General features: G+C 42.9%; 1 protein-coding gene across 2 annotated transcripts in view; it reads right to left on the reverse strand.

Annotated features, from left to right (window-relative positions):
• SLC66A2 (solute carrier family 66 member 2) overlaps positions 1-27,867 on the reverse strand; it is a 73,180-nt gene continuing 45,313 nt past the window's right edge. For both annotated transcript variants that reach the window (XM_066189648.1, XM_066189640.1), the window contains 2 exons: positions 23,294-23,510; positions 1-2,781 (listed from right to left, as the gene is read on the reverse strand). In XM_066189648.1, coding sequence (XP_066045745.1) covers positions 2,574-2,781; positions 23,294-23,510 — 425 coding nt within the window. In that variant the 3' untranslated portion in view covers positions 1-2,573. The remainder of the gene's footprint in view (positions 2,782-23,293; positions 23,511-27,867) is intronic.

Genomic DNA, 27,867 nt, shown 5'->3' on the forward strand with positions numbered 1-27,867 from the left:
AATAGGTAATTTTTATTAAAAAAACCATTGCAACTGACAGAAAAAAAAGTCCATGAAATGTGCCATACATTCAGAGATGTATTTAAAGTAAGAGATTTCTTATTCTCTGAGGTGATCATTGAAACAGATACTTCCTGACAATTAGAGAACAAAACAAAAGTTCTGTAACACTTTGTCCCTAAAGTACCTTTCAAGAAGTTCTAGAGTTCCTGGCCAAGACTCCTACTTGCTAAATGCCACATACAGAAGATGAATTAGACATGGTTTCACTGGCTTCTCTTCCAGCATTTGCTGCTCTGGTGTAAATGAGACTGGTCTGCAGAGCTTGCTGGTTTAGGTACTGATGACAGACTCAAGAATCTGCCCAAGGAAAAATCCCAAAAGGAAAAAAACAGAAATTGTTTTATCCTCAGTAATATCTGTAGTTCAAAGCCAAAGAGGTGGCCAAAAGTGTGCACTCCCAGGTGAAGTTGTAACATACAAAAGCATGTTTCTTATGAACCATTTATTTCTTACATCCATTTTGCAGAATATTAGAAAAAGACCACCAAATACAAAAATCTTACCATTACAAGTTATTAAAAAAACCCTTCAGACCATTAAAACAGACAAGAAAGTGGTTTTTTTTCAAACAGTAGAAATCCAATCCTCATTAAAGCAGCATACCGGAGAAGCCAGTTGTTAAGTTTTCAATTAAAAAAGACAAAAGCCCAGAGGTTCTTGTAACACAACCAGAACACTGCAGAAGAGAGAAGAACAAAACATTCATAGTCTGCCATGCTGAGTACATTGTCTTTGTAAGGTCACTTCAGGCCTAGAAGAGTATGGTATCAAACAAAGAGCATGGAGTCAGTGCCGTGGGCACAGTGTGATTCCCCTCCACTGGACAGTTTGCCACCAATGAAGACAGTCCAGACTCAAGTCATGAGATTCCCAAAGAAAGCACGGTAGGGGAAGTATCTGACTTACATACAGAAGTTATCAAACCTCAGACTTGCTGCCACTGCTAAGAAAACATAAACTCTTGGGCTATTCTTAAGAGAAAAAATCATTCTGAAAAATCTGTCCAGCACCTTGCCTGTGGCCAGACGGGACTCATCCAGCAGAGGGAGGAAGCCTCATGAAGGAAGCAGCACGGGCACAGCTGTTCCTGGGACCAAGGGCCTTGCTACAGCCTCCTCACATCACCCGAGGCAGTCACAACAGGAGCCCAGGGGCTTGGTCACAGCCCCAACAGGTCCACACCACCAGCAGCTGCATGTGAGACAAAGCACCGTGACCTGTGCTGGCTAACAGCTTTTAGAGACAACACCTACATAAACTCTGCTCTTTCAGCTTTCTCAGTCCCCCTCAGAACAAGCTGCTGATTCTTCTAAAAAAGGTGAATCTCTTCTTTAAGAGCCTAAAAGTTCACAACAGTAAAAGAAAAACATTGACTCCTTCCTAGTTGGGCCAATGTAGGAAACACCCCAAAACATAATCTGGCTCTTGTTTGGCATTGAACAACATGAACACGAATCTCAGCCTCAACAAATCAAGCTGTCAGATGCTGGTCCTACTCCAGGGGATAGAGCTTTTTCTCTGTCTCAAAGTTTTTCATTTCTGAGCCACTGAAAGTGGACCTGCTTCTATCTTTGTGGTTCAATCACCATCTAGAAATACTTGCCTGGCAATACTGGCAACACCCATCTGCTGGTCCCTTGGTTTGGGAAAGACACCCTATAGCCCAGCTCTGTCCTGTGCACAGCTGCAGGGGCAGTGCTGCCCCCCAAGTGCAGGATAGGCTATTCCCACACCCCAAAGCTTCAAAGCATGACTACGTAAGTTCCCTGCAGCCTCCTGCTGGCTCCTCCTTTTGCCTGGATGCTTGACTGGCTGTGCCAGCTCTAGACATGACTCCAGAACTATCAGACCCTCTCCATCATCTCCATGTGTCCTCCTGCAGCAGGGATGAACACCTGCTCACTCTTTAGCTTTACAGCATCTGTGGCTGGCTCATTTCTGGCTGCTCACCTCTTTGCAGGGCCTCCCACCCCCACCTTCTCTCACCAGACACCCTTAGAGAGAAAAGAGAAAGCCCCTGGATTTGCTCTTCAATACTTCTTCCTCCATCGTGGAGATACTGAATGCTAGTATATGCCACATACTTCCCGCCAATATACAGACAAATTGTATTATATTTATATAATACAATTATTATATTATATAAATAGGTAGAAGTTTCAGACAAAATATCCTGTAATTTCTGTGGTGTAACATTTTTAAATAGCATTAAAAACACAAACCATCCAGCCCTTGTGATTAAATATACAAACATCTGTGAATTAATAAGGCTCATAGGTACGTATGCAAAAATAAAGTGCCCTCCCCCCATCAAGAAACAGTTCTGTACAGCTAAGTCTGAAAACAGAGCAAGTTATTTAACACAGAACTTCCCGAGCTGGATGTGCTACCATATTTTCCATCCTAGTTCTTATTTCTGCTTTCAACTTGGAAAAACAGGAATATTTACAAGTGGAAGAAGAGATGCCATGGCTGACTCCACTGACCTGCAACCTGCCCAGCCAAGTTCCTCACAGGGCCTTGGTGCTGGCTGGGTGTGCAGTGTGGGACACTGGCTTCTGAGGGTAGTGGCTGTAAAAGTAAACCTGCAACAGGATAGCGATGTCCACGAATACCTGCAGGAGTCCACAGATGGAGAACTGGAAAGGGGCCTGATTCAGAATGAAGTAAACAGTCTTGAACGTGTCCCCACTGCTCCACATCAGCACCATCTTGATGCTAAAAGACAGAAAAAAGGGAAGAGTGTTTACTGAGAAGGACTTGGCTTTGGATTAGACCTGCTGTGCCAAAGGATCCCACCTACTGCAGCTACAATTTATACCCAACAGTGGGTTGGGACTCTCCTTGACAGGGGCAGACAGCGTGCCTAGCCAAGACAGGCAGCACTGTACTTGGAAGGGAGGATCAAATTCTCTGCTCCACAAACTGCACCACTCTTATTTCAGCAATTACAGCTCCAAACACCTGTGGCTATGAAGGTATCCAAGATTTTAAAATATCCAGCTAGGATATTTGACTCAGTGGTGTTCTGTAAACATGACTGCCACATGCTGACGGCATTGACCATAAACCAAAGTAAAAGACTGCATGGAAAAGAACAGCAATTCATCCCAGCAGTTACTTCTTGTGCATGCCATTCTGTGCTCATGCAAAGTAAAGTAACACACAGATTGCTCTCTCATGCATGCATACTTCCAGCACCTGCTGAAACAAAGTAGATAGAAGAAACCACTCCTTACTGCAGAAAATGCGTAACCGAAAAAAGCAGACAGACAGATTGTCCAGTAATACAGAAAGAGGAAAAATTACATGCCTGCAGCTGTTACTGGAAGGATGAACAGCACTAGGGATTTTTATCAAGGACACAGATCAAGAGCAATGCTCAGAGTTCCTTTTAATAACCAAACTTGCTTTCACCTTGCTCTTCTGTTGAGCATTCATTGTCCTGTAGTCCAGCTCCTGTTCCCCCACATCAGGAGAAACTCTGGGGAATAGAAGCAAGTTCTTCAAACGGACCAAATTATTTTCAATGTCCTCAACAAAACGTGAACAACCAAACCTGAAAGGCTGTTTCTGAGCTTCATACACTTTACCAGAAGAACTTTTTAAGCAGCTGGATAAGCTGCAGTGGACAAAAGCTTTGTAGTTCACAGTATGAGCACTGTACATGATTTGTCATAATTACAAGCAATTTACATTTTGCCAGCACAGACACCACCACACACAGTCAGGCCCATGCAGCAGGGCAGGACTTAATGTTCATTTTTCAAACACTAAGGCAGGAGCTCACAGGATTTGTGTTTTGGGCACAAGCACACAATGCCATTGCAAGCCAAATGCTGCAGCCCATTCTTTCCCCACATGGGAAGGGTGGCCAAGAGCATCAGTTTGTACAGCCTCATCACACTATGGAAATGGGAACCTTTTGTAACTCAGGTCATGTGACCCAGAGCAAAAAAAAAGAGCTACAATAAGGACCTTCCACAGAACCTGTGTGGAACTGCAAGCAAGGACATGGCGTTGAGTGAGAAGTCATTCCCCACCCAAGGTCATTCTAAAAATGTAAATAAATAATCAGAGAAAGAAAACAACTGCTGAACTCTACACATCATTTGTGCTTGGTGCATACAGCCTGCATCACCTGCCCTGTGCCCGTTTCCAGTCACACCATGTCACCTTACATCACACTTGCAGGACGTTTATAGATACAGGTGGTAGTCAGAATAGATTGAGATTTTAATTAGGAGGGCAGTAAACTCTGAGAGTAATAAAACTGGCACCTTGCTTGCTGTCAGTCAATATTTCTCCTCCTTTGATTTTAAGAGTATTAGTGTTTGCTGGACAACTGATCACAATTTAATTGTGAATCTGTCCTGGCATAGCTAGGCACTCTCACTAAAAGCACGTGCTCAACCAGGCCAATTAAATTAACTGCTCACTGTTGACAGAAGGGCAATTCAGGGATACCATGAGATAGCTGAATAGGAATTTAACAAATATTCTTAATACAAAGGATATTTGCCACTCATTTCCAATGGGGAAAGCCAGCTGGGTTTTTTGACCTTAAAGTGCAGTGCAGTTGTGGAGGAGAAGATACAGAGTCAGAAGATGTAAAGCCTACAGAAGAGTTAACCCCCTCAAAGAAAGAATAATCACTGAGGGAAAACTTAAGGACACCTGCAGTTCAGCAGCACCACAGGAGCCAAGCACACCTCTAGCTGTGCTACATACTGTGCCAAGTTTGCCAAAGCAAGTCTGTGTTTTGCTGGGAAGCCACCTGTGAACTCAACAGTCTGCAATACCGGCTGGAAAACTTGGTGCATGTTCTGACAGCCTCTGCACGTTCCAGAGCCCACACTTCAGCCCATACATCTGACACTGAAGGACATCATCATCATGCCTGGAGTTCTCACTAGGACATGACAACGCTCCACATACATGAAAATCTCAACTTGTCCTTGACAAAAATTATCTAAAAAAAATGCTATAGGTAGTTTAAAGAGCTAATGCCACTGGTCTGTCTGTGTACCAAAAAGAATACATCCTTCTCTGTCTAGCAGCTTGGACAAAGCACCAGAGAAAACCTGCAAATCACCAAGGTACAATGAAAATAAAATACAGAAAACACTTGACATCCCACAACACTCAGTCCTGCAGCTGCACCGAGGTTCTCAGGGCTGATGCAAAGTAGTGATGGCAGGAGTGCTGGCTGTCCTCCCAGAGGAGAGGCTGGGACTGGACAAAAGGAGCATGTCCAGCAGAGACCAAAATGTGCATGGGGTAATCACAAAGAGCTTAGCAAGGAAATGGGGACAGTGTCATGCAAGAGGTGAGAAAATGCAATGAAGGGCCACAGAAGAAAGCAAAGGAGACAGAAGAGGAGCCAAGAGGTTGGTCAGATGAGAAGAGGATAGAAAAAAGAGATTGGAACAGGAGAGGGAACGACAGGAACAAAAGAGAACTGGAAACATGGTACACAAGTCCTTGAAAATGACCTGAATTTGGGGTAGAGGGTTTGTGTGGCAAGGTTTTGGTAGCAGAAGCCAGGGAGGCAGGCTACAAAGTGACTTCTGTGAGAAGCTGCCAGAAGCTTCCCCTAAGTCCAAGAGAGCCAATGCCAGCTGGCTCCAAGATGGACCTCCCACTGCCAAAGGCTGAGCCCATCAGTGACGGTGGTAGCACCTCTGGGATAATGTATTTATGAAGGGGGAACAAAACTGCTGCACTACACAGCAGCAAGGTGAGAGGAAGTGAGAACATGAGAACATGCGAGTTGAACAGCCCTGCAGACACCAAGGTCAGGGCAGAAGGAGAGGGAAGGAGGGCAGGCACTGGAACAGAGATTCCCCTGCAGCCCACAGTGAAGAGATTATGGTGAAGCAGCTGTGCCCCTGCAGCTCATGGAGGTCCATGGGGGAGCAGACATCTACCTGTAGTATGTGAAGGAACCCACCCTGGAGTGGGTGGATGCCCAAAGGAGGTTGTGACCTGTGGGAAGCCTGTGCTGGAGCAGGTCCCTGACAGGACCTGTGGGTCCATGGAGAGTGTGGCCCAAAGCAGCAAAGCTGGAGGAGCTTTCTGTCAGGACTTGTGACCCCTGGGAAGACCCATGATGGAGCAATCCATTCCTGAAGGACTGCACCCCATGGAAAGGACAAATGGAAAGGACCCACACTAGAAGCAGTTCATGAGGAACTGTCTCCCTGGGAAGAACCCCAAATGGAGTACGGAAAGCGCATGAAGGGGACAGAGCAGCAAAAACAACATATGATGAACTAACTGCAACCCTCATTCCCTGTCCCTCTGTGCCATTTATGGGGAGAATGTAGGGAAGATAAAATAAAATTGAGCTTGGGAAGGAGGGAGAGGTCTGAGAAAGCTGTTTCAAGATTTGGGTTTATTTCTCATTATCATAGTCTGACTTTGATTGGCAATAAATTATATTAATTTCCTTGAGTGGAGTCTGTTTTGCCTGTAATGGTAACTGGTGAGTGATCTCCCTGTCCTGATCTCAACCCATGAGCCTTTCATCGTATTTTTCTCTCTCCCTGTCCGGCCAAGGAGAAGGAGCAGTATGAGTGGCATGGAGAGCACCTGGCATTAGCCAATATCAATCTACCATGAGGGTAAAGCTAGGGAATGAGCAAAGAGGTTTGTGCTGGCCCAAGACCCTCATCTCACCACTCCAAGCACCCTGGAATGCCCCCACTACCCTCTCCAAGTCAGTATGTGTCTCACTCCTCCAGTGCCCACTCCAGGGAGGGGAAAAGCTACAACTGCTATTGGCTCTGTCCATCTCAACCAGCACCCATTTGCATACACAGCCTCAAATTTTCAGCTTGCTGAGAAACCCATCGAGTATCTGTGTGGCACCTTGGGGGAAACAGAGCTGGCCCTGCCCCCACTACCATATCACAGGCCTGAGATAGGCTGGATGAAACTTACACCGTCAACACAGCTTCTGTCAAGTCCTAGTTCCCAGATTCACAGTGCAATAGTAATGCTCCTCCCCCTGACTGGGGATATGCAATTGCTCTGTCCTTGCTGCATATGCAGAGGTCACTTGCAATGATGCAGCAGTGCTTGTATGACTATGAGAGATGGATGGCATGGATACACTGTCACTGTTCTCCTACCTTCCAGCTATTGTGTCACTTTAGGATGCCACATTGCACAGAAAATCCATTTTTTGTCTGCAGCTTCTCAATTTTACCCAGTCACCTGGGGAAGAGAGGTAATTCTTATATTTGTTCTTACTTTTGGAGTAGACAAGAAAGACACCATTCTAGCTTGGGCAGATAGCTGCCCCCCCCCCCCCCCCCCATCCCTTACCTGCCCTGGTGGAGAAAAGAGCAGGGTCTGTGAAAAAGGGAGCATTTTATTGCCCAGAGGAAATGGGAATTTTCAACTGGTTGTGGAGAAGAAAAAACAAAAAGGAGAGAGCACACCTAAGCTCTTGCTCCGCTGCTCCATTGTAACCCTGTATTTGCTGAGTGAATAACAGAATCATTAGGTTGGAGAAGACCTGTAAGATCACTGAGTTCAACCATTAACCCAAACTCACCCAACCATGCCAAATCCACCTCTAAACCACACCCCTAAGTGGCGCATCTGCACATCTTTTAAATATTTCCATATTCTGGTGGATGTCAACCAGCACCCCCAGGTCCTTTTCTGCTGAGGACCCCTCCAGCCACTCTTTCCCAAGCCTGTAGCTTGGGCTTGTTGCAACCCAAGTGTGGGACCCGGCATTTGGTCTTGGGGATGCTTATACAACCAACCTTAGCCCATGGATCTGCACCTTTGCCATGTGCCAGGTGTCATGGGCTGGTAGATCACAGACTCTGGCACACCAGAGTCTGATCCTTGGCTTCACAGTGCAAGAGAAAATGCTGCATTGCTAATGCGGACGAGGCTCTGCTACAACAGCCAGTCAGGGCCCACCATCAACACTGTCTGAGACTGGAAAGCATGGCACAAAGAGGCTGCACACAGCAAAAATTTCCCAGACTATCTCACAAAGACCAACTTCACACTCCATCTTCCTGCTATCTGCAAAGTCACACAAGCCAAGCTGTTCTGTGCAGCACTGGCTACAAAGCAAGCAGGACTTAGAGGTAAATATTTCTTTCCCAAAATAGCCTAAAGCTAAGGTGGGGAGATGCAGAAGGCAGGAAATCCTCACCTTGTTGATATGGAGGATATGCTCTAGGAGGACAGCACAACTGCTCTTAGCACATATGAGCAAGCAGGTTAGGGGTGAGTAGTGCCAGAGAGCAACCTGGGGATGTAGAAATAAACAAATGTCTGTGTGGTAACAGAGATGCCAACTGGAAAAGCAGGAACTGCATTCAAATAGCTGGTATTGCCAGAGGCTGAGGCAGACTTGTGGTAAAAATAGCACTTCCCAGTAACGTACAACAGCACCGCAGTATCCCATGACAACAAACCTCCTAAAAAGCAAGCACCTTCCTCACAGCTGAGCTCGATAGAAGGAGTTGTTAATGTAGTAACAGCCAGTGCCAAGTCTGTGTAAATTGCAAATGACCACAAACAGGAAAAGCTGGTATTTTTTCAATTTTTTCTAAAATCTGAAAGAGCACTTATTTATTCTGCTGCTGGAATTAATTCTCAGAGAGACACCAGCCCTTCTGATTAGACACTAGACTAGGGGTGGGTTGCTAAAGGATGGGTTTTAATATGGTAATGTGAAAATGCCCTGCGGTGCTGCTGTTCTCTACCACCGATAGCAGATTTCATAAACAAGCTGCACCGGTCTTCATTTGCTAAACAAATTAATGACATGCTGGAAAACAGCATTCACTTTTCTCATGGAATAACTTGCTTCATTCAGGTTCCCTGTATGTTGTATATTAATCATGAAGTGACAGCAACTAGAGGTAAAAACCAGCTATCAGTAACATAGTATCAGCAGTCAGCCAATAAACCTTAATTTTTGTAGAATTATTTCTGGAATTATTTATTTGTAGAAAGTGCTACATTCAAAAGAGAAAAAAAACCCCTAAACTATATTCTGTTGCTTTTTTCTGTGGAACTATACTAGAGGCTGAGTAATTTACAAAACACTTATTTCTGCCAGATATTCAGGTTCAATATGCCTTATCCAGGACTAATACCATTCTAATCAAAGCTTTTCAGCATCTTCATTCCTTCTGCACAAAACCTGGCTGCAACAGTCTCAAGTCTCTGATTCTCCCTCAGAGTCTTTGCACACTCTGCTCAACATCAGTCACTCACAGATCATTACACCTTTCTTCTTCCTTCACGTGAAAGAACAAAAGTTACCAAAACCAAGGATCTTGTAAAAGAATATGAGATGTGAAGCCCCCTCTTCCACTTCCCTGGTGAACCAGTCTGTCTTAAGACTGTTGCAACTCTCCATCCAAACAGCAGCAGGGCTACAGAGCAGCAGTTTGCAGAACACACGCTGGGAGCACAAAACATGCAGAAGAAAGAAGACACAGCAGTCCTTGCTTCCTGTTTGCACTGCAGATTTTCTCACACTGATGTTATGACTCTGCATGTTTGTAGCTTAACACACAAACCCAAAAATACCCTGTATGCTGGAAGACACTGAGAGAATCAGACATTAGGCAGTGACTTCCATTGAAAAATCCTGTAGTGATTTGAGCAGACGTTGCAGCACAAATAGCAACAGGAGGTACGTGCTGCCCTGATGTAATTACATCCTGCTACAGTCAAAAACTTAGGGCTAACTGTGCTCAGACATTGGACGGACTCAAAATTTCTAAGTTATATTTGATAAGAAAAAAAAAGAATATAATTTTTTGACCTTTACCCATTTAAAGAAGAGAATTAGCGCAGACTCTTTGTTCAAGAATCAGTGGATGTTGTCCACAACTTCCACACATCATGGCCCCACATCATGGTCAATTTCCCCACATCTTGGCTATGACACAGGTTTTGCCAAATCAGAAAATCTGATTAGACTGCCACAGTTTCAGACATTTCTTCATATATTAGCACTTGACTTTCATACATGTTGAAACACAGTAACAAATCTTTGAATGACGGGATAAAAAAGCAGAATAAAATAATTTAAAAGCTGACAAAATGGTATTTCATTCAGGAATAAAGTCCACATGGCAGCAGCCTGTCAGTGAGTATTTTCAACACCGCATTTGCTTTTGGGAAGTGAGGAAGAAGGTACAGAAGGTATCTCTCCAGCAACCTTTTAAGCTGCTACCTCCCACAAGCCATTTGCACAGGAATGTCTGGAAGAGAAAGCAGATTCAGTTGTAACATCCTGACTTTGGAAAACTTTCAGCTCCCATTTGCAGCTCCAAAATAGTCTACTTAGAAAAGAAAGCAAGCATCCCTAACACTGCACTTCAATCAGAGGCTGGCCTGCCTACAGCAGTGAAACCCAGACCAGAAAACATGAAACACGAATGTTGTATTATTTTTAACGCTGCACAAAACAAACAAAATTTAATAAATAGAGCATTTGTTTCTAGCAAAATGCCATATGGATTAACAAAAAAAGGAGTCCTCCTCATGCTAACCAAATTGCTTAGCCTGCCAAAAACTATTAAAAGGAAAAGAAGAAAAAACACACAGATCAGATATTCAAAGTGTCTGAAGTTTGATAACATGGAAACTAAGTGTGCATACCCTAAGACAGGTCCTTCTGTGTGAACAAGCAAAGATCTTGTTTTAAATATTGCACAGCCAGCTGGGAATTCAAGCATGAAACTGTTCACCAGTCCTACGCGCCCTGCTTGGTGTGGGTGCCTTACCTCACTTCTCAACAATTCTTCTGAGGCTGAAGCTGCACTGACCATCTCCAGAGAAAGACATCTGACCAGCCCACAGTACTAGCAGGAGTTAAGAGGAGCATGCAGCAAGAGAGATCCAGCATTTATTTTGGATCTCTGTAACCAAGCTGAAGCAGTTGAGTTAAAGCCATATCCACAAGCAATTGATACCACAGTTGGCTGTAATCCAAGAGCAAATTTTCTTAAAGTTCCTGTGATTTTCGGTGAGGAAAGATGAAAAGCAAGATTTCACTCTGAAACACCATCAGGCAAACAAACCCGAAATGGTGCAGCAAAACAAAAAAGTTTCACAGAAAAACAGGGTAAATGGGTATTTCTCTTTTTTTTTCATGAATATCTGTTTTTTAAAGTCCTGATAATGGCAGTGTCACGCATTTTGATCCCATGTAGCATATCTACCCAAAAGCTAGCATTTGCTAGAAAACGTCGGTGAAAGGGTAGTCAGGGGGAAACTACAAGACATGCTGCACAGAGCCAGTAGATAGTCCAGGATCACTAATATGGCCTCCAACTATGCCAAGCAGCTGTACCTAAAGTTCAGTCTGTAGGGGTCCAGAAACTGGTAACCCTTAACAGCTACAAAGTACTTCTAGTACTCTACAACTTGTGCTGCAGAAAGAAGGGCAGCAGGTCTTAAACAGCACAAAAAACCCCAAGGTCTGTGAAGCAGATGTGAAAATAAATCTCTTCTGTGGATCAGATGAGAGATTTGAGCCACAATTCACACCAGTGCCCTTTCTGCAGGAGACACAGATGCATGTCCGCCAGACTGCAAAGCTCAGATCTGCTTAGACATGTAGTATGAACACAGATCAGACAGGCTCTGTTTCTGCTGCTGGTGAATTGGGAAGCTTGAGGCCTGCTGACACGGCAGGGACCAGACTTCCTCCGGTGCCGGGGCAGAAAATCACGTCCTGCACCTCTCTCAATAACCACAGTCAGCTGCCAACACACATAGTACTGTCAACATAATGAGAATGGTGCAGAGCACACCTAATTACACCATCCTTCAATATCTCACTCGTGAAGTTGTTCTTAAGGATCTGTCCCTGCTTTCCTGTCTCTCACCTCCCACACACAGCATTGCAATTGCTGAAGCTGCAGGCACAGCTACTGGCTCATGCTGCTCCAGATGCTCTCTTGCTGCCCATCTTCTCTCCAGCCAACTGGCACAGCCCACCCTGGGGCCCCAAATCATGCACTGAAAGGTGGGTGATGAAAGGACTTGCTGCCATGCAAGGGCACAGGGAAACAAATCCTAGGAAGCAGCATTCCTTCCCACGGCTCACTTCCCTGCAGGGTGAGTTGGCCTCCCATATCCCAGTAGTTGCAGCCTGCCCACTGCCAGGAAGGACATCACTGCTATGTCCTGCATGGCCAATGCCAAGAAGTAGCAACACAATGTCCCTGTGCAACACCATTCAGTGTATTTCCTGCTCCAGTTCTAAATAACTTGGGACAAATTCAGTTTGAAAGGTAATAAAAAAACAGGAGGGAACAGAGGTTTGCTTCAGCACAGCTTTGTATTCCAAGGCTCAAAGCAATGCTTTTAAATCTTCCTTTCTTCCTGCCCCAGACAACCAAGAGATCATCAGACTCTTCATCCAACTCCAGGTAATTTGAGCACATTTTCCCTTCATCTTCATGTGGTAAAAAGTACATCGCTTGAGCACACTTCTAGTATTCTACTTCAACAACTGCAACTACCTCTTTGGTCAACATACACAACGCAACAGTCCCAGCTCTAGTGCTTTCCTTGTTCTAGATCACTGGAGTTCCCTTGTCTTCAAAGCCAGCATCCACAAGGACAAAATCTAATGATGTTGCAGTCACTACTTTTCATGAATAATCACATCCTTCAGTTAGTAAAAATGCTTCTCACATCCTATGAAAACACTAGGAAATTAAAACCCCAAACACACAAGTGGGTAAAATAAGTGATCGCTCAGGGACAAAGTCCAGATTACTGTCTGGAAAGAAATTACAGATATTTGCAAGAACAAAGCTTGCATTCTCCTCCAAAGCACCCTAGCACTGTAAGGAAATAATGGCAGACCTGGCAGTGTTAAGTCAGTGGCTGGACTCAGTAATCTTAGAGATTTCTTCCAACCTTATTGATTCTATGACATAACCCCTTGCACGCTCTATATGAAGGTATGTCACCTCCTAATTCTTCATCTGAAATGCCAGGTTTCTCCCCTTCCTTCCACATGCTCACGTGCACACAGAGGTGCAGAAGTGAAGTTATGGCGAGAGTGACACACCATACACCTCTATGCTGCTTCTCAATGCAAAGCCCAGTGAGAAGGCTGTGCTTTGTCAGCAGGTGCCACCACAAACCAACCCTTTCTGAGCCACTTCCCACATTGCCACTGACCCACAGTGGCTGCAGAGCTTTGAAGCCCTGCTGTAGGCAGAACTGAATGCTGTAGGGGGAAATAAGAGCATCATGATCACATCCCACACACAGTAGCATGAAATAAATCTTAAAATATCAGCCCAGTTAGGGTTTTTGCAGTTCAACAAGGATGGACATCCCCTAGCCTATCTGCCCAAACTCTTGCCATCTGCTGCACTGTACACTATGAATTCTGTTTTAGGAAATTCTCTAATACAAGACTTAGTGTCTGACAGGACAAGGCTTCCACAATTACTCTGAAAGCTTGCCTGACAATGCCAGGACATCTGGCTAGGCATGTAATTCCCTTACAGTGTGATGTAGACAAGTATCATTCCTAGCCATCCTCCCCAGAACAAATAAAAACCCTACCTTTCGGCCTTGTTGAAACAGGTGTTTCTGATAAAGATTTTTTTCTTTCTACATTCCACTCAGGAATACTATGAGCACTTCCTCACCATCTCAGTTTTTGGGCATATCATTCAGTATGTCAGTCTCTGCACTTCCCACTCTTCTTCTGTTTGCCTGTCCCTCTGTGTCTGAGAAGCAGGGGACCAAACGTACCATTACAGGTCAAAGCTGAAACGGAAAATCTCTGTAGTCGACCCACTCACATCTGCCCAGCTCCCTTTCTCTATCCAGCTATTAGTAGTCTTTCTGGACCACCCTGCAGAATCACTTCTTGAGCTAAGGATCTTTTTCTGCTGTTCTGGCTCATCTCTTAACTACCTAAATTACTCACCACTCTGCTGACTTTACAGATCTTCATCACAGTCAGTACTACCATTATGGCTGTTTGCATCCTTGCATCTCAACCAACATTTCTTCAAACCCAAACCTCAGTTTACTTCCATTCCATATTTGTAATCCCACTCAGTCCTACTGCACTGAGGGAGACAGCTCTGCAATCACATAAGCAGGTAACTTAACCCACTGACACAATTTGGCTGTGGCGAACTCTAACAAAACAATACAGGTGCTGGAACGTCAAGAACTGAGGCACTTTTGTTCCCAAATTTGTTAGGTAACAGAGGAAGACAACATTATTAGAGAACTTTCATCTCTCAGGTGTCTTCATGGCAGGCTCAATTCCCACTTTTCCTGCCTTGACCTGACCTTATCTATGCAAAATACCTTGCATGACACTTCCTTGCCAGAGGAAGATGGAACACCTAAACTTAATGGAATGGTTTTGTAACAAAAGTACAATAAATTTTCTCTTGTAATGCAAATTCTCAGGGCACAGAAAAAAGCACCTATGAGAGAGCACTCATTAACATGAAACATGTCAGCGGAGCTTTATTCCTGTTACTGTACAGAAGCCTTGAACTATTTGTAAAAGATGAATGCTTTTGGTTTGAAGTAATTTGCTTTGAGTTTATGTTTTGAACTGAGGGGATGAGGTGCCAGGGGAAGAGAATTGAGAGAGAGGTTCAATATGTGAAAGAACTTTAGCAGCCCACACTGTGCTACAACCTTAGAGATGCTTAAGGGGAGTGGATACTGCTGCTCATGCTGTCAGAAGTGCTGGGAGGCTGAGGGAAGGAAGGTCTTCCTCCTGGATTTTTCCACCTGTCTCTTCCTTCAGTTCCTGAAACTCTCAGATGTGTTGAGTGTACAGGGCACAAGGAACTGTCTTTGGAGCCTCATACTGTGCACTGTAGGTCTTAAGAGAATTGCTCTGGGGAGACACAGCAGGTGAGCACAGAGGTGACTGCAGTGCTGACCCAGCACAGCAATCCACAGGCCATAGATCTGCAGAGAGTCAAGCAAAAACTGCAGGACCTTGAACCTGGGGCATTGATCACAGGTCTGTCCCAAGTGAAAAGAGGGTCTGGAGAAGAAGAGAGAATCCACTTAATTCCTACGATCAGAACAAAGTAGTTTCAGTCCATCTGTTCACATGCTGACAGGACTCTGCCCTCATCCTGAGTGCACCGAAACCAAGCCTGTTTATTTTCCTGATGTAGTAACACTTTCAAGGGAGAAGAAATTAGAAATCTTCTGAGGACTACAGACTACTTTCTTTAATCTCTTAGCCTTAAAACAGGCAGATTCAGGAAGGGAATCTGATGTTCCTGTTGCCTATTAGAACTACAAATGAAAAGGTTAAGAGAGAAAATAAGCTGTTTGTAGTAAACCTTACAGTTGTACAAAAACCTCGTCCATCCAGTCATGAAAATTGTTCACTGACTATTATGCAAACCAGGATGTGTATGCAAAGTCCAGAAATGAAAAACCTTGGAATATTTCACATAAAAGCCACAATAAAGGACAATAGCAACCAGCTGATCAGTGCCAGGAGCAGAAGAAGAAATGTCAGCAGAGCAAAACAATCAAACAAGTAAAACTTCCCCAGAAAACTATGAATGCTGTCTGGAGACACAGAAGCAATAACAACAATTGCTATAGGCCCACAAAGAAAACTAAGGATCTGAGTAAAGAAGAGCATTTAGGAAGATGAAAGGATACAAGAATAGAATACTGTAGAATACTACAGTAAATTATATGTATAGTTTGAAATAGGCAATTTGTAAGCACAGAGACAGTTCTGATTAACTTAGTGCAATAGGAAAGGCAGCAAAACTAAGGAATGGGCTATACAACTCTAAGTACAAACCACTTCTCAATATAGTTAATAATTTTACATTTATCCAATGTAGTTCTGGCTTATGCCTAATACCTTGGTTTCTCTATTTGCCAGGGTCACAGACTTAACTTTTAGGTCTGTTGGGGGTTGGGTTTGTTCCTTCTTTCTCTGGGGAATTTTTTCCCCACGGGTTGCCAAGGGGACCAGGTGTTGGATACTTAAGAGTGCTTGGCTGAAACAAAAAGATAGACAAAAGGTGAAAGGGGGAAATAACGCAAGTAAAAGACACAGCTTGAGGCAGCTGCGTGCTTTTCTGCTTCCGGCGTTCGGGAGACGCGTGTCGGCCGCTCCTCGAGGATCTCAGCCGCCGCAAAGCACGCCGAGCAGAAGCTAGGCCGCTTTTCTGCCTCGCCTTCGGCTCCTTCGGCGCTGCTCCTCTTGCTGCAGCGTGACCCTGCACCCCCTGCGCTGCCGGGACATCCTGCCCCTGCCTGCCGGGACACCCTGCCATCCCAGCTACCAGCCCGGGACTTTTCCACTGTTTCAGCTTGGTGCTCTGAGGATCCTGCAGAGACACCGAAACCAAACTGCCCTGAGTTTTGTGAAACAAAGCCCTCAAAGTTCTTGGTACTGTTGTCGTTTGTCATTAATGCTGTAGTTGTTTGGTGGGGGGGGAGTTTTTTTTGTGTTTGTTTGCTTTGTATTACATACTAGTAAAGAACTGCTATTCCTATTTCCCAAATCTTTGCCAAAGAGCCTCTGATTGTAATTTTACCTAACAGATACCTGTCTTCCTAAACCAAGACAGGTCCTAACTAGTCCCTTGAGAACTACTATCATAACTTAGTCCCTATGATTGTCTGCACAATGCTTTATGCCATGAAAACTTGCTTCTTAGTTGGGTCAGATGATTTGAATCCACAAAACAATATTGGGTTTTTTTTGTTTGTTTGAACTAAATGGCCCTCACCTCCCATACCGCTCTTCCATGTTCTCTGTTTTGTCTGTTTAATATATAAAGCAGCAGCCATTTTAAGAATAACAGAAGACACTGCTTAATCAGCATCTGGAGGGCACAATGCCAGAGCATATGGGTAACAGTTCTCTATTCAGCATCTTCCTTGGTTAGTTAGTTCTTGACTGGACACGATTTATTCCTAATTCAGGTGTTCACTGTACTGGCCAGTGTGTGCTTTGTGTATGTGACATACTCAGAAAAGGAAATCTTTCACAAAGGCATCCATTATTCCTAGTCCTATTTCTTTGATTTTGCTCTCATCCATGCAATTTCTGACAGTGAGAAACAGGAGCTGAAGAGAAAAAAACCGTAACATTCAATATGGCCACTGCCTGCAGCACTCTCTTTTAACTTCCCTTTTTTTTAGCGCTTTTTAAGTTCTTTTCCAGTTAATTTCTCTTACTCTTTTACTGAGCCTCCCCCAAAACGCACACATATGTAACAAAGTTGCCATAACAGATGTGAAGTGCCTCTTTTTTAATGCAACTCAATTTATTCTGAAGAAGCCAATACATAGTTGGTGCCTGAGCAGAAACATCCACAAGTCTTGTTACCTTCCTCTAGCACAGGGTTTGGTTTTCTTTAAAATAATAACTCATAAGTTACTCCGAAGGAAGTAACTCACTGAAGCTGCTTTACTTATTCACAAATAAAAAATTCCTTCCGGCTAAGAAATCCCAAGAAACCACAGAAGTAGCATTTTTAGAGCACTTGCCCAATCTTCTTAAATCTAAAATCTCACTAAAGGAGACCAAGCATTGGTTAGCCAGTCCTGAGTAAAGCATTCTACATCTGTTCATTACAGCAATTGGTTAATACAATAAAGGCAGAAAAAAATATAGCAGCTTTCATTAATCTTCACAGCATTTGAATAAACCCAGGATTTGTCTCTGGGACAAACACTGTTCTCTGAAGTCAAAAGTTTCTCCTGAAAAATGATATAAAGAGCTGCATGTCTCATAAAGGAAAAAGCTATACAGCAATATTCAATAAAAGCAACCAAAAATAAAAAATTATCTCTCTAAGAAATACTGTCTTCTAGTATTTTTAATATATCTATAGAGGAGAAAAATAAGTAATATATTAAGTATATATACATATTGGAATAATTTAATAGAATTTATTTCTTTCATACCTCTTTATACCACACTCATTTCACTGGACACATTTCAAATAAACACTTGCTCATAATTAGCTGACAGCTGTAGCACACCTTATAAAACATTTCTGAATGAAAAAGCTTCTCATAATTTGGAGCTCTTGACTACAGCAGCTCTGAGACAAAAAATGCCATTTGTTTCTCTTTCAGTGATCTGTGCTTTTTAAAACAGGATAATTACTGTGACTGACCCAGCACTGCCACAGGAGGGACTAAATTAATATTTTTCTTTCATAGCACAATAACCGGATTGAATGAAATGCTGAGATTATCTTCATTCAGCCTTTTCAGACTAGATTTCTCAAGATGGTCTCCTATCAACACATAAGCACAGTCACTGATTGTGTTGGCTGTCTCCAGGCAGTGAAATTCTGCACCCCCGACCCATTGTCAGCCAAACACAACAAGCAAAGTCGTGCAAAGGTTCCTTCCAAGCCGACTGATAGCTGTCCATGAGCAAGAGGACAGACATGGGAGACCTGGGAAGCTGCTTGTAGAGGGAAGACACAGATTTTCCCTGATTGTGTCCTTCTGACCCTGCAGCTGCATGTGCAGCCCGGAGCCAGGCACAGCAAGGGCCATCCCGTGCCCAGGGTGCAGCTAGGGAAGAGACAACAGTGTGTATCAGGACCTCAACTACTGCTGCAAAAAGGCCTTGCTTTATTGAACACACATGTTGTTACATATTTCCAAGCTAACAACTGATGATACCATTTGGGTATCCAATGGACTGTGGCTTCTGAGATTTCAAGATATGCAGCCCAGCTCTGTCCTACTGCCAGACCTCTTTCTTGGACCTGGGAAGATTGTGCCATGCAGCAGCTCTGACTGAAAAGAAACTGCTTCTCCATGGGGTTTGAGCAGCAGCTGGCAGTCAAAAAGAGTTACTGCCAGGTGATTTTGAGAAGCCTTTGTAAAAAGCTTTCAATGAAAGGGCAGTTATTTTTTTCTGGAGCAGAGCAGCAGACAGGAATGCAATACTGTCCTGGAGCAAATCAAGCCTCATGCAGTCCCAAGGTTAACACTGTCCTTGGGTAGGATCACACACTTACAACTTGGTCACAGACCTTACAGAGGAACACCCTCCATCCTCCTCCTTTGGTGGAGGAAGGTCAGATAGGATTATAAAGAGAGAATAATAACAGCAGTGCCTCCCCTCAGAGGCTCTCCCCACGCCTACACAAAAGCACACACTGCCCTCCTACAGGAACTCCACAAAAGCTGTTGTCCACACAAGAATGTGATTCTCCCAACGCACTGACCTCTGTGTGCAGCAGTGCTGCTGCTGCTGCTAGATCTAGAGCCAACCTTCCTGCCCTTTCCACTGCCCCCTGTTCAACACCACCTTTTCTCACAAATGCAGTTTATTAGAAAGAGAAAGTGGCTGGGAGGGAACTATCCTAGAAGGAGTGGGGACACAAAGATAAATGACAGAGAAAGTTCCTGTCTGTATGTCTTTTGTCCCAAAACAAAAGCAGTCAATAATACAAGAAGCATCAGATCCCAGCTGTAGAATTCAGCAGCTCTGACTCCAAACAGGTAATAAAGGAGGTGTGCTCTGGATGTCAAATCTTGAAATATTTTACGACATAATACAAAAAAAATTTACAAGCGATGAACAATCTTTTAAGGTCATAGTGCTTTTTTTTCCCCTCAAATACTCTAAAGCTCTTTAACTTTGAGGCAGCTTTTGTCCTTTTTCTAACAATCAGTTATAATTCTAATCCACCCCAATAATTAATTAAACTACTCTTACTAGGTGACCTAACAGAACTAGTTTAGTTCTTGAAAAGAATGGAGATTAAGTGAATATTTCTTTGATAGGTATTAACACAATTCATTACAAAGGACTTTATCAAGTTTAGCACCATAATTTATATAAATACTACTGCGCTATTTAGGTTTGCAACCATTTGAAAGTACTTAAACAGAGCTCCAAGCTTCCATATAGTACTCATTCCAAAAGTAATCAGGTGAATTGCCAAAGAGAACATGATGAAGATTTCTGTTGCTTTGATTAGCTTAGTTGTTTACGTAGTCATACGAAAAATTCCACCCATCAATCATCAGCCCACAAGGACATACTACTCCACAAAAGCTGTTACTCAGCATACATCTCCTTTCTACTTTTATTATTTCCATTTCTTTCCAACTTCTCCTTTGGTCTCTGCTCTGTCAGAACAGAAGAGGAAGCTACAGGACCTAATAGTAATAATCCTATAAAAAGAAGGAAAATGAGAGAGGAAGTGAAAAACAAAAACTTAAGATGTGAGGAGCTCTATCCAGCAGAACAGAGATATCAAAGAACTAGCAGACTCATTCTCAGAAGCACTACAAAGCACATAACTGTGACTCCTTCACTCCAGTCATGCTCTATTACAATAAAGTAACTGTCTAAGCTGCAGATGCCCTCTGGACATTTACCTCAGACACAGAGGACATTTTCATTAGGGGACTTTTCAGGCAGTAGCAAATGGAAATACAGGGATAAGATGATAGGACCCTTTCCACAACAGACTCCTAAAGAGTATCCTAGCTGCCACTGCAGCCACCTCTCCCATTTAGCTTTCTCATGGCCCCTGGTCTCCAAGTTTGTTTATTGGGAAATGACTGCTACCTCAAGTAGAGATGTCCTCAACTTCTCACTTAAACAGGTGTTACTGGGGGGGAAGGGTTGTGGGTAGTGTGGCCTTTTTTCAGAAACAAGAGTATGAGAGAAGTCTGGCAGGATACTCTGACCAGATGGAGCCACATACTTAGACCTTACTCTCCTTTTTCAACAGTTAACCTTTTGAAAGGACTTGTTTTCTAAACAGAATTAATGTATCAGCTGCTCTGACCCAGTTCTGAGACAGATGCACCTTACAGCTTTTCTGAGCCAAACCATGAGGACCTGTGAACCACTCTTCTGGCAGTAGTCAAGACTGTGATCTTTATCAGGGACAGACACTGCACTCCTGCACAGGGTGACAGAATTACTGTAGATTAAGAAGTTACCATCTCCAACCAGGACATGATGATTGACCAAAAGGTCACTATATAGAACAGCTTAATACTCACTGCTCTCCTCATTAAACTTAAAGTCACAGAGACACTAGAAACTCATCTCCTTTTCTTTGCCACTGAGGCTTGGTAAGAGCATGGCTGGCAGCCAGCCATTCTGGCCGAGATCCCCAATGCAATTGCTTCCAACAGTGTAACCATCCACACATGCAGTTATTTCTGCCCTGAGCTGTAAATAACTGCACAGAGCAGTGGGAACCAGCTAACCAGGGTATCAGCCAGCCCTCACCTGGTAAATACCCATGTAAGTAAGCTGACCACACTGTTGCATGCTCCCTTCAGTGTTTCCGTGACTGGAGTCTCTTCTTGATATGCTCTTAGAGAAGTGGGCATAGGAAGGGACGTTCAGAGGAAGTATTTCCAACAGCTCCGTCAACAGAAGGCAATACACTGGCAGAAGTCACTCACTCACAGGAGGAATAGCCCAGGAATGCTTAGAGAAAGTCAATTTAGGATTGCACAGTACTACAAAGTGTGTGTGATACCTGCAACATATATACAACTACAATTTAACCTGAAAAATCAAAGTTCACCAGCATAAATATCCTCCCACTACAGTACCACAGCACAAAGTTGGGCATTACCTCATCAGTGCCCAGACCCATCAATGTCCAATGCCACACAAAGTACTGCTTCAAAAGTGGAACCAGAGGGGAATGCATTCTGGAACTGTGGCCACAAGTGATAAGGAACGTGGCTATACTTGAGCTGGTTCTGTTCCATGGCAAGGAAACATGAGCTTTCATGCTATTTTCTCTTGACTAAACACAGCACTCTTTTGCCAAGCAGTCTTAGAGGAGAATTCTGCAATTCTATGCTTAGCAGTTTACAAACAAAGGGGTTTTTTAAATCCTTTTGCTAAGAGCACATACAAGAAATAAGAAAACTGAAACTCACATCCCCAGGAAGGAGTTAAGGAAAAGCAAAACACTACCAGTGGCCATAATTAATATGTCATTATGATTAACAAATGAAAAACAGAAAAGGAAAAGTCAAACCAGGGCATAAAAAAGGTCTAGAAGATAAATTGCCTTCTGGATATCACAGGTACAGAATTTTCCAAGATAATGGGTGCATGAAAAATACTCCAAGAGTTTGGAAGTAAATCCTGATTCATTCCGTACCAAAGGGGCTCCCAATCAGAAAATGCATAACGCATCAAAGCAAATTTCTGAACATTTCAATATTTCAAGTTAAAGATCTCAGAACAGCTAGTATAAGCATGCTCAAGCCAAACAAGTAAAGGGAACAATGTGAACAGAGGACAGAATTGCTTTGGTTTGGGGGTGGCATGGTCAATTGTTTTGACCAAAGTAAAAATTATCCCAGCAAATATTAAAATGAATGCAGAGAATCATAATGAAACAATGAAAGAGAAGACAGAGTCACAAATGATCACAGCACTCTCTGAACTGAATCTTCTGCTATATTGTTTCTACAGACCAGTGCACTGATGCACTACAGTGAAGGTTTCCTCTCTCAAGAAGCTTCACCAGTTGCCTTTGTAATCTTAGTATTACCATTTGAGTTATCCAATAGAGTGTGAAAAGATAATCTAATTTAATGACTCAAGAGTGGGCACACAATTAAAGTTTTCTGTCCCACATTTTTACAGTCATGACTGTAAAAGTTGCATCAGAGCTTTCATAAATGTCAGTTTCAAGCTTTGACACAAAAATAAATACTGATGTCATTTGCTACAAATGTAGTAATGGATTATGAAGAAGTGATGAGCAGATATGTGAGAAAAAGCTAATTATATGAGTTACACTGATAGTTATAGGCTGCAGGCAAAGTATTTTCATCCCTTACTTTTGATATGCAAGATCTCTTTAGACCATTTCTAATTATCAGTGCAGCACAGCTTCACTAGAACTGCAACATGTTGCTAATGGCAACAGCAGCGGTTTCACATGTTTATTTCACTAGAACATATTTCACCTTGGAACTCTCCAGCTGGACGTGGATAATAGGTCAGACTTCAGAGGTGTCATGCAGCTCCCATTGCCTTCAGCAGCGCTGCACCAGCTCCTACTCACAGCAAGTCTACTCTGATTGCTGCTGTGTTTTCAAGTAAAAATTGTAGACATGACATTGCGCTTCCTGGAAAAGTATTCCCACACTGCAGAGACAACCCATACAAAGGTACACACACATGTTTGACACAGAACAAGCCCCATACCTCATTCCTTCTGTTGATCTGTTCTGGTAGTTGCGGTACAGCTGGGGGACGCCCAGCATGGCCTCAGTGAACACAGCAAGGAATCCCAGTGTTTCCACAAAAAGGGAGGAGTCCAGCCACAGGTAAGTGATGTAACCAGTCACACCAGTGAAGGTGAGGACGCACTGCACATAGTCTGTAAACTTGCTCCAATGCCAAAAATAGTTCAAGTCAAAATCTGCAACAGAACAGAAATGCAAGAAGAATGAAATATGTTTTCCCAATCAACTCAAAGTTAATCAGGGTGGAAGTGAGAACTGCAAAGCATGAGGGAGCCACAGTCTTTGATGGAAGGGGTTAGTAGAAAATGAGGGATAGGATTAAAAAAATAAAAACAAAACAACCAAACACACTTGCAATCACCCCCATCCCCCCCCAAAAAAAATGCCCACAAAAGCATCAAGAAAAATAAAGAATAATAGTCCTGATTTCAAAAACATTTTGGGGGGGAAGTTTGATAAAGAAACAAGAAAACAAAGGCTTGCAAGCCAATAAAGTATTTACAAAGATAACTTTTTAAAAGAAAGCATTTCAAAAATACCTTCCTGTATCAAACATGAAGGACTCTGGATACTGCTGTAGTGGAGCCTGGCATAGGAAATGCTTCCCAAAAACCTTCCAATACTAATAACAGGCCCCAAGCACTGCAGTCCAAGTGCTCTTTTTCTTAGGTTCTATCTCTGCCTTCCAAGTGCCTCAATCCACGCTGCTTAGAAAGTCACCTGAAGTCCACAGCTCTGTTCCCTGGTGCCGTGCAGCTGCCTGTGGTGAAGGGCAAGATGCCAGTGCAACTGCTACAGTTTTACTGAGGCAGGTAGAAGACTGAGGCAAGATTTTCCCTGGAAAAATACCTCTCACAGACATCACCACTTTCACTCCTAGGCCAAAACTTTGCTCTTGCCTTTGCCAGCACCAAGGAGTGCAGGTTGAGCACTCATTTCTGCATCCATCACAACAAAATGCTCAGCCACAAAACAAAATATCCCCCCTTGATGGAAAAAGAGAAGGAACAAACCAATCATGGCATTTGCTTGGCACACTAACAGCTTATCTCTGGAAGATACATAGCTGTCTTATTGATGAATAATAAAATACACAATCCTATAGCAATTGACTGTATAGCAATATAACAAGTTCATTTTTAACAAAGATGCTACAATAACTTCTCATTAGCAGGTGCTGTTCCTGCCTTCCTTTCATAGAAGCACCTACTTCAGACCAACGGGACTCTCTGAACTACCAAGGTGATGAACTACTGTCCTAACAGGGATATTACAACAGCCCAACACCATGCAACACACAGCACATCACCAGAAGATTTCTGTTGCTGCCACTTCAGAAGTAGTTGAGAAAGCTACAGAAACAATCCCACTGCTAACTCAAGCAAGGAACACATCGACCTCCATTGACTAACACTAACAGAAAATTCAGTGAGATGAGAGTATAGGCACTTAGCTGCCTCAGGATACATACACACAGCAAGTAATAGTTTTATTTTCTGCATCTCTTCATACCTTCATATCAGTATAAATCTGGCCCTCAGACATCCTTTATTCTCTTTTTAGTACCTGGCAAACCGACACCTCAGGACACCTCCTGACTGCAACCAGTTGAATCACTTTATTTTGCCACCTAAAGAGGAAGGCACAATCGGCCAGGAGCCATACCAAACCTGCTGCATTGTTAGCCATTACCCTGAATTGAATGAAATTACCGGGAGCAAAACCACAGTCAATGTAAATGTTGATTTTCAGTATTTTAAGGCAGTGGCTCCTCAGCCTCAGAATTCAGAGACGCAAGACTAAATAAAAGATAGACCCAGAGCTGGCACAACCAAAACCACGCGAGCCTCGGCAATGCTGGAGCTTTGTGAAGGCTTTCCTTTTTGGAGATGAAGGGCCCATGGCCCTTCACTCATTAAACCTTCCTACCAGCTGTCACATACGCCCTGCATACACTGCGTTTTTCCTCCTGTGTTCTCCATATGCTCAAGGATCCTTTTAAAAATAACCATCCCTGGACACCAAATCCTAATTTCCCCAGGTCATTTTCATAATAGAAATCAAAGAACTAAAACTACGTGGAAGGAGTTTAGGAAGTTCATGAAACCAAAAAAGTCAACATTTACACAGCTAGCATGAGGCAAACTACAAAACCTATGGATCCATGCAAACACTTGAGCATAGATGAGAAAAACACTGTGTGAAACAGGATTTCACCTGAAGCAGAAGTAGTTACTAGCACAGAGACTCTTTTGCTCAAAACCATCATGATTTCACTGTAGTAGTTTATATGTTGTTGCTTCTGCTATAAATTTTGCTTGGTAATATAGTTAAGAAAGAAGGGAAGAAAAGCAAAATAGATAGGAGTAACCATAACCTTGTTAATAGTTTTGCAGAAAAACATATGAGTTACTGTAAAAACAAAGCAATATATAATCACTAACTACTCCACTTAACAGATGTATTCTCCAGATGCAAAAGCCGATTTTAGGACATTACACATCACCTCACTCAGCATTAGCAAAAAAAACCCAAAAAGTAGAGAATGATACACCTGACTTTCCATAAGGGTTGTAGGTTATTTAGCCCTTACTTGAAATGCTAAAATGTTTTGCACATAACTTTTTAACCAAGGCTTAAGTTTATTTTCTTTGAGAAATGGTTTCAAAAATTTAGAGAGAAAAAAGTCACACACCCATCACTTCAAGGTCTGGAAATAAACTGTGACTCATTTTTCCAAGTGGTTCACTTCTCAAGGGGGTCCAGATACATTAGTTCTGTAATGGGTGTGATATTTTTTAAAGAAAAAAATGTTGATTCTGTTGAATACAGTGACAGGTATATGCAAAAAAAATAAAAATTAAAAGCTTAAAAAAAAAAGTCGTTTTAAAAACAGAACAAAATTCATGTGTGCAAACCAGTCCTACCCCAAGAAGATAGGCAGAGGACACCAATCAGTGCCCCAGACCATGTCATCTGAGAATTGAACAAAGTTAAACATGTTAATGCAAACATCATTCATGTTTGAAGAAAAGTATTAATAATAAATATCATACTGGGATTTTGCGCCCGCCCCCCCAAATCATCTCTTTTCCTTAGAAGGACAAAATAAGAAATGCCACTGTACCACCATTTATTTCTAGCAAACATCTTAAAAACTGTTTAAGTTAAATGTGGATGCATATCTTTCTACTCCCTGAAATGGGAAGGCGCTGCCTACACAGCTCACTGCATTCTGCCCAGCAAGAAATCCCTGACGTGGGTTTGTAACCACACTCAGCTGATGCAGTTCAAGCAGTAACTCCCAGTCACTAACATCCTGTGTGGATCAGAAATGGCATTACTGCCGTGAAAGGTACTGTATTTTATTACCCATGGCTGAGCTCTTTAAACCACTCAGTGAGTTGCATTTTAAGCATGTTAATCCATTGATAGATGAGAGATTTATGTTGGAAAATCCTATTAATGCTGGGGGAAGGAGCAGCTCAGTAGGTTTTTTGTGCACTGACTGAAGAAAATTCTACACAGCCTGAGGGTGAAGAAGGATGAGATTAAAAGACCTCCTCTGAGAGGCACTCTGCATGTCAGATATGAAAAATATAAAGCAGGCAGAGACAGCATTGTAAATAACAATGGTCATTACCAGTCGGGCCAAAATGCAAGTAGTAAATTCAAGATTCTGGTGTGGGATAGATGCCAAGTGACACAAAGAAGAGTCCACAGTGTCAACTTTCAAGTGAGGGCGACACAGAGGTCCAAACACTTACATTATTTTTAGTCAAGAAACATTTTATACCAAGCCAGCTACCATGCTAGTTCCTTTCGGGAAAGTGAAGCAAAGACTTTGACATCCTAAAAATTATTTACTGTAGCTCTCAATTTCTCTTACTAGTTGCATCTTATTTTGTGCCTTGACCTTTCTATTTCTGTAGTGACATCCTTGCACTACATTCACTTACACTTGTCCTTAGACATTTGACCCAGCTCCTCCTTTTTGTTGGCTCTTTCCTAGTTTTGAGGTCAAGGAAAAGCTTGCAATTTCCTCTGCCTGTCTTTGCAAGGTGGAGACTTTGCATTTGAGCCCTTTGTATAGTTTTGAAAAGGAAATAAACTCTTTTCTTCTTACAAAGGCTGCTGGTTTTACCTTTTCTCCCACTCCTTATGAAAGCCATTACATCACAGTCACTCACCCAAACTGCCTCCCGTAATTAAACTCTTGACCTCCTGTATGAAAAACACTGCTCACTAACTCCTTCTAAGAGCATGCTGAGCAGACAGTCTCTACCCCTGAATGCCCTTCTAAACAGATGATTCAGTGGTTAATCCTCCTACCCCTTGGTATCCAGCTAATTCTTATGTCTTATGAGACTATGGTGCTGTTCAAAGGACATCCATTTTCCATCACCTGGCTGTGGACCACACTGCCTGCCCACCTGACCTGTTCCTGCCACACAATCAAAGGAGTCCAGCCCAAGCATTCAGATGTCCCATGCCTCCCTCAACAACACTGCAATCCAAAACCTGGCTTAGATG

This window comes from Chamaea fasciata, unplaced genomic scaffold (assembly GCF_029207755.1).
Source record: "Chamaea fasciata isolate MVZ Bird 193981 ecotype frontalis unplaced genomic scaffold, bChaFas1.0.hap1 SCAF_1, whole genome shotgun sequence".
Classification (NCBI taxonomy): domain Eukaryota; kingdom Metazoa; phylum Chordata; class Aves; order Passeriformes; family Sylviidae; genus Chamaea; species Chamaea fasciata.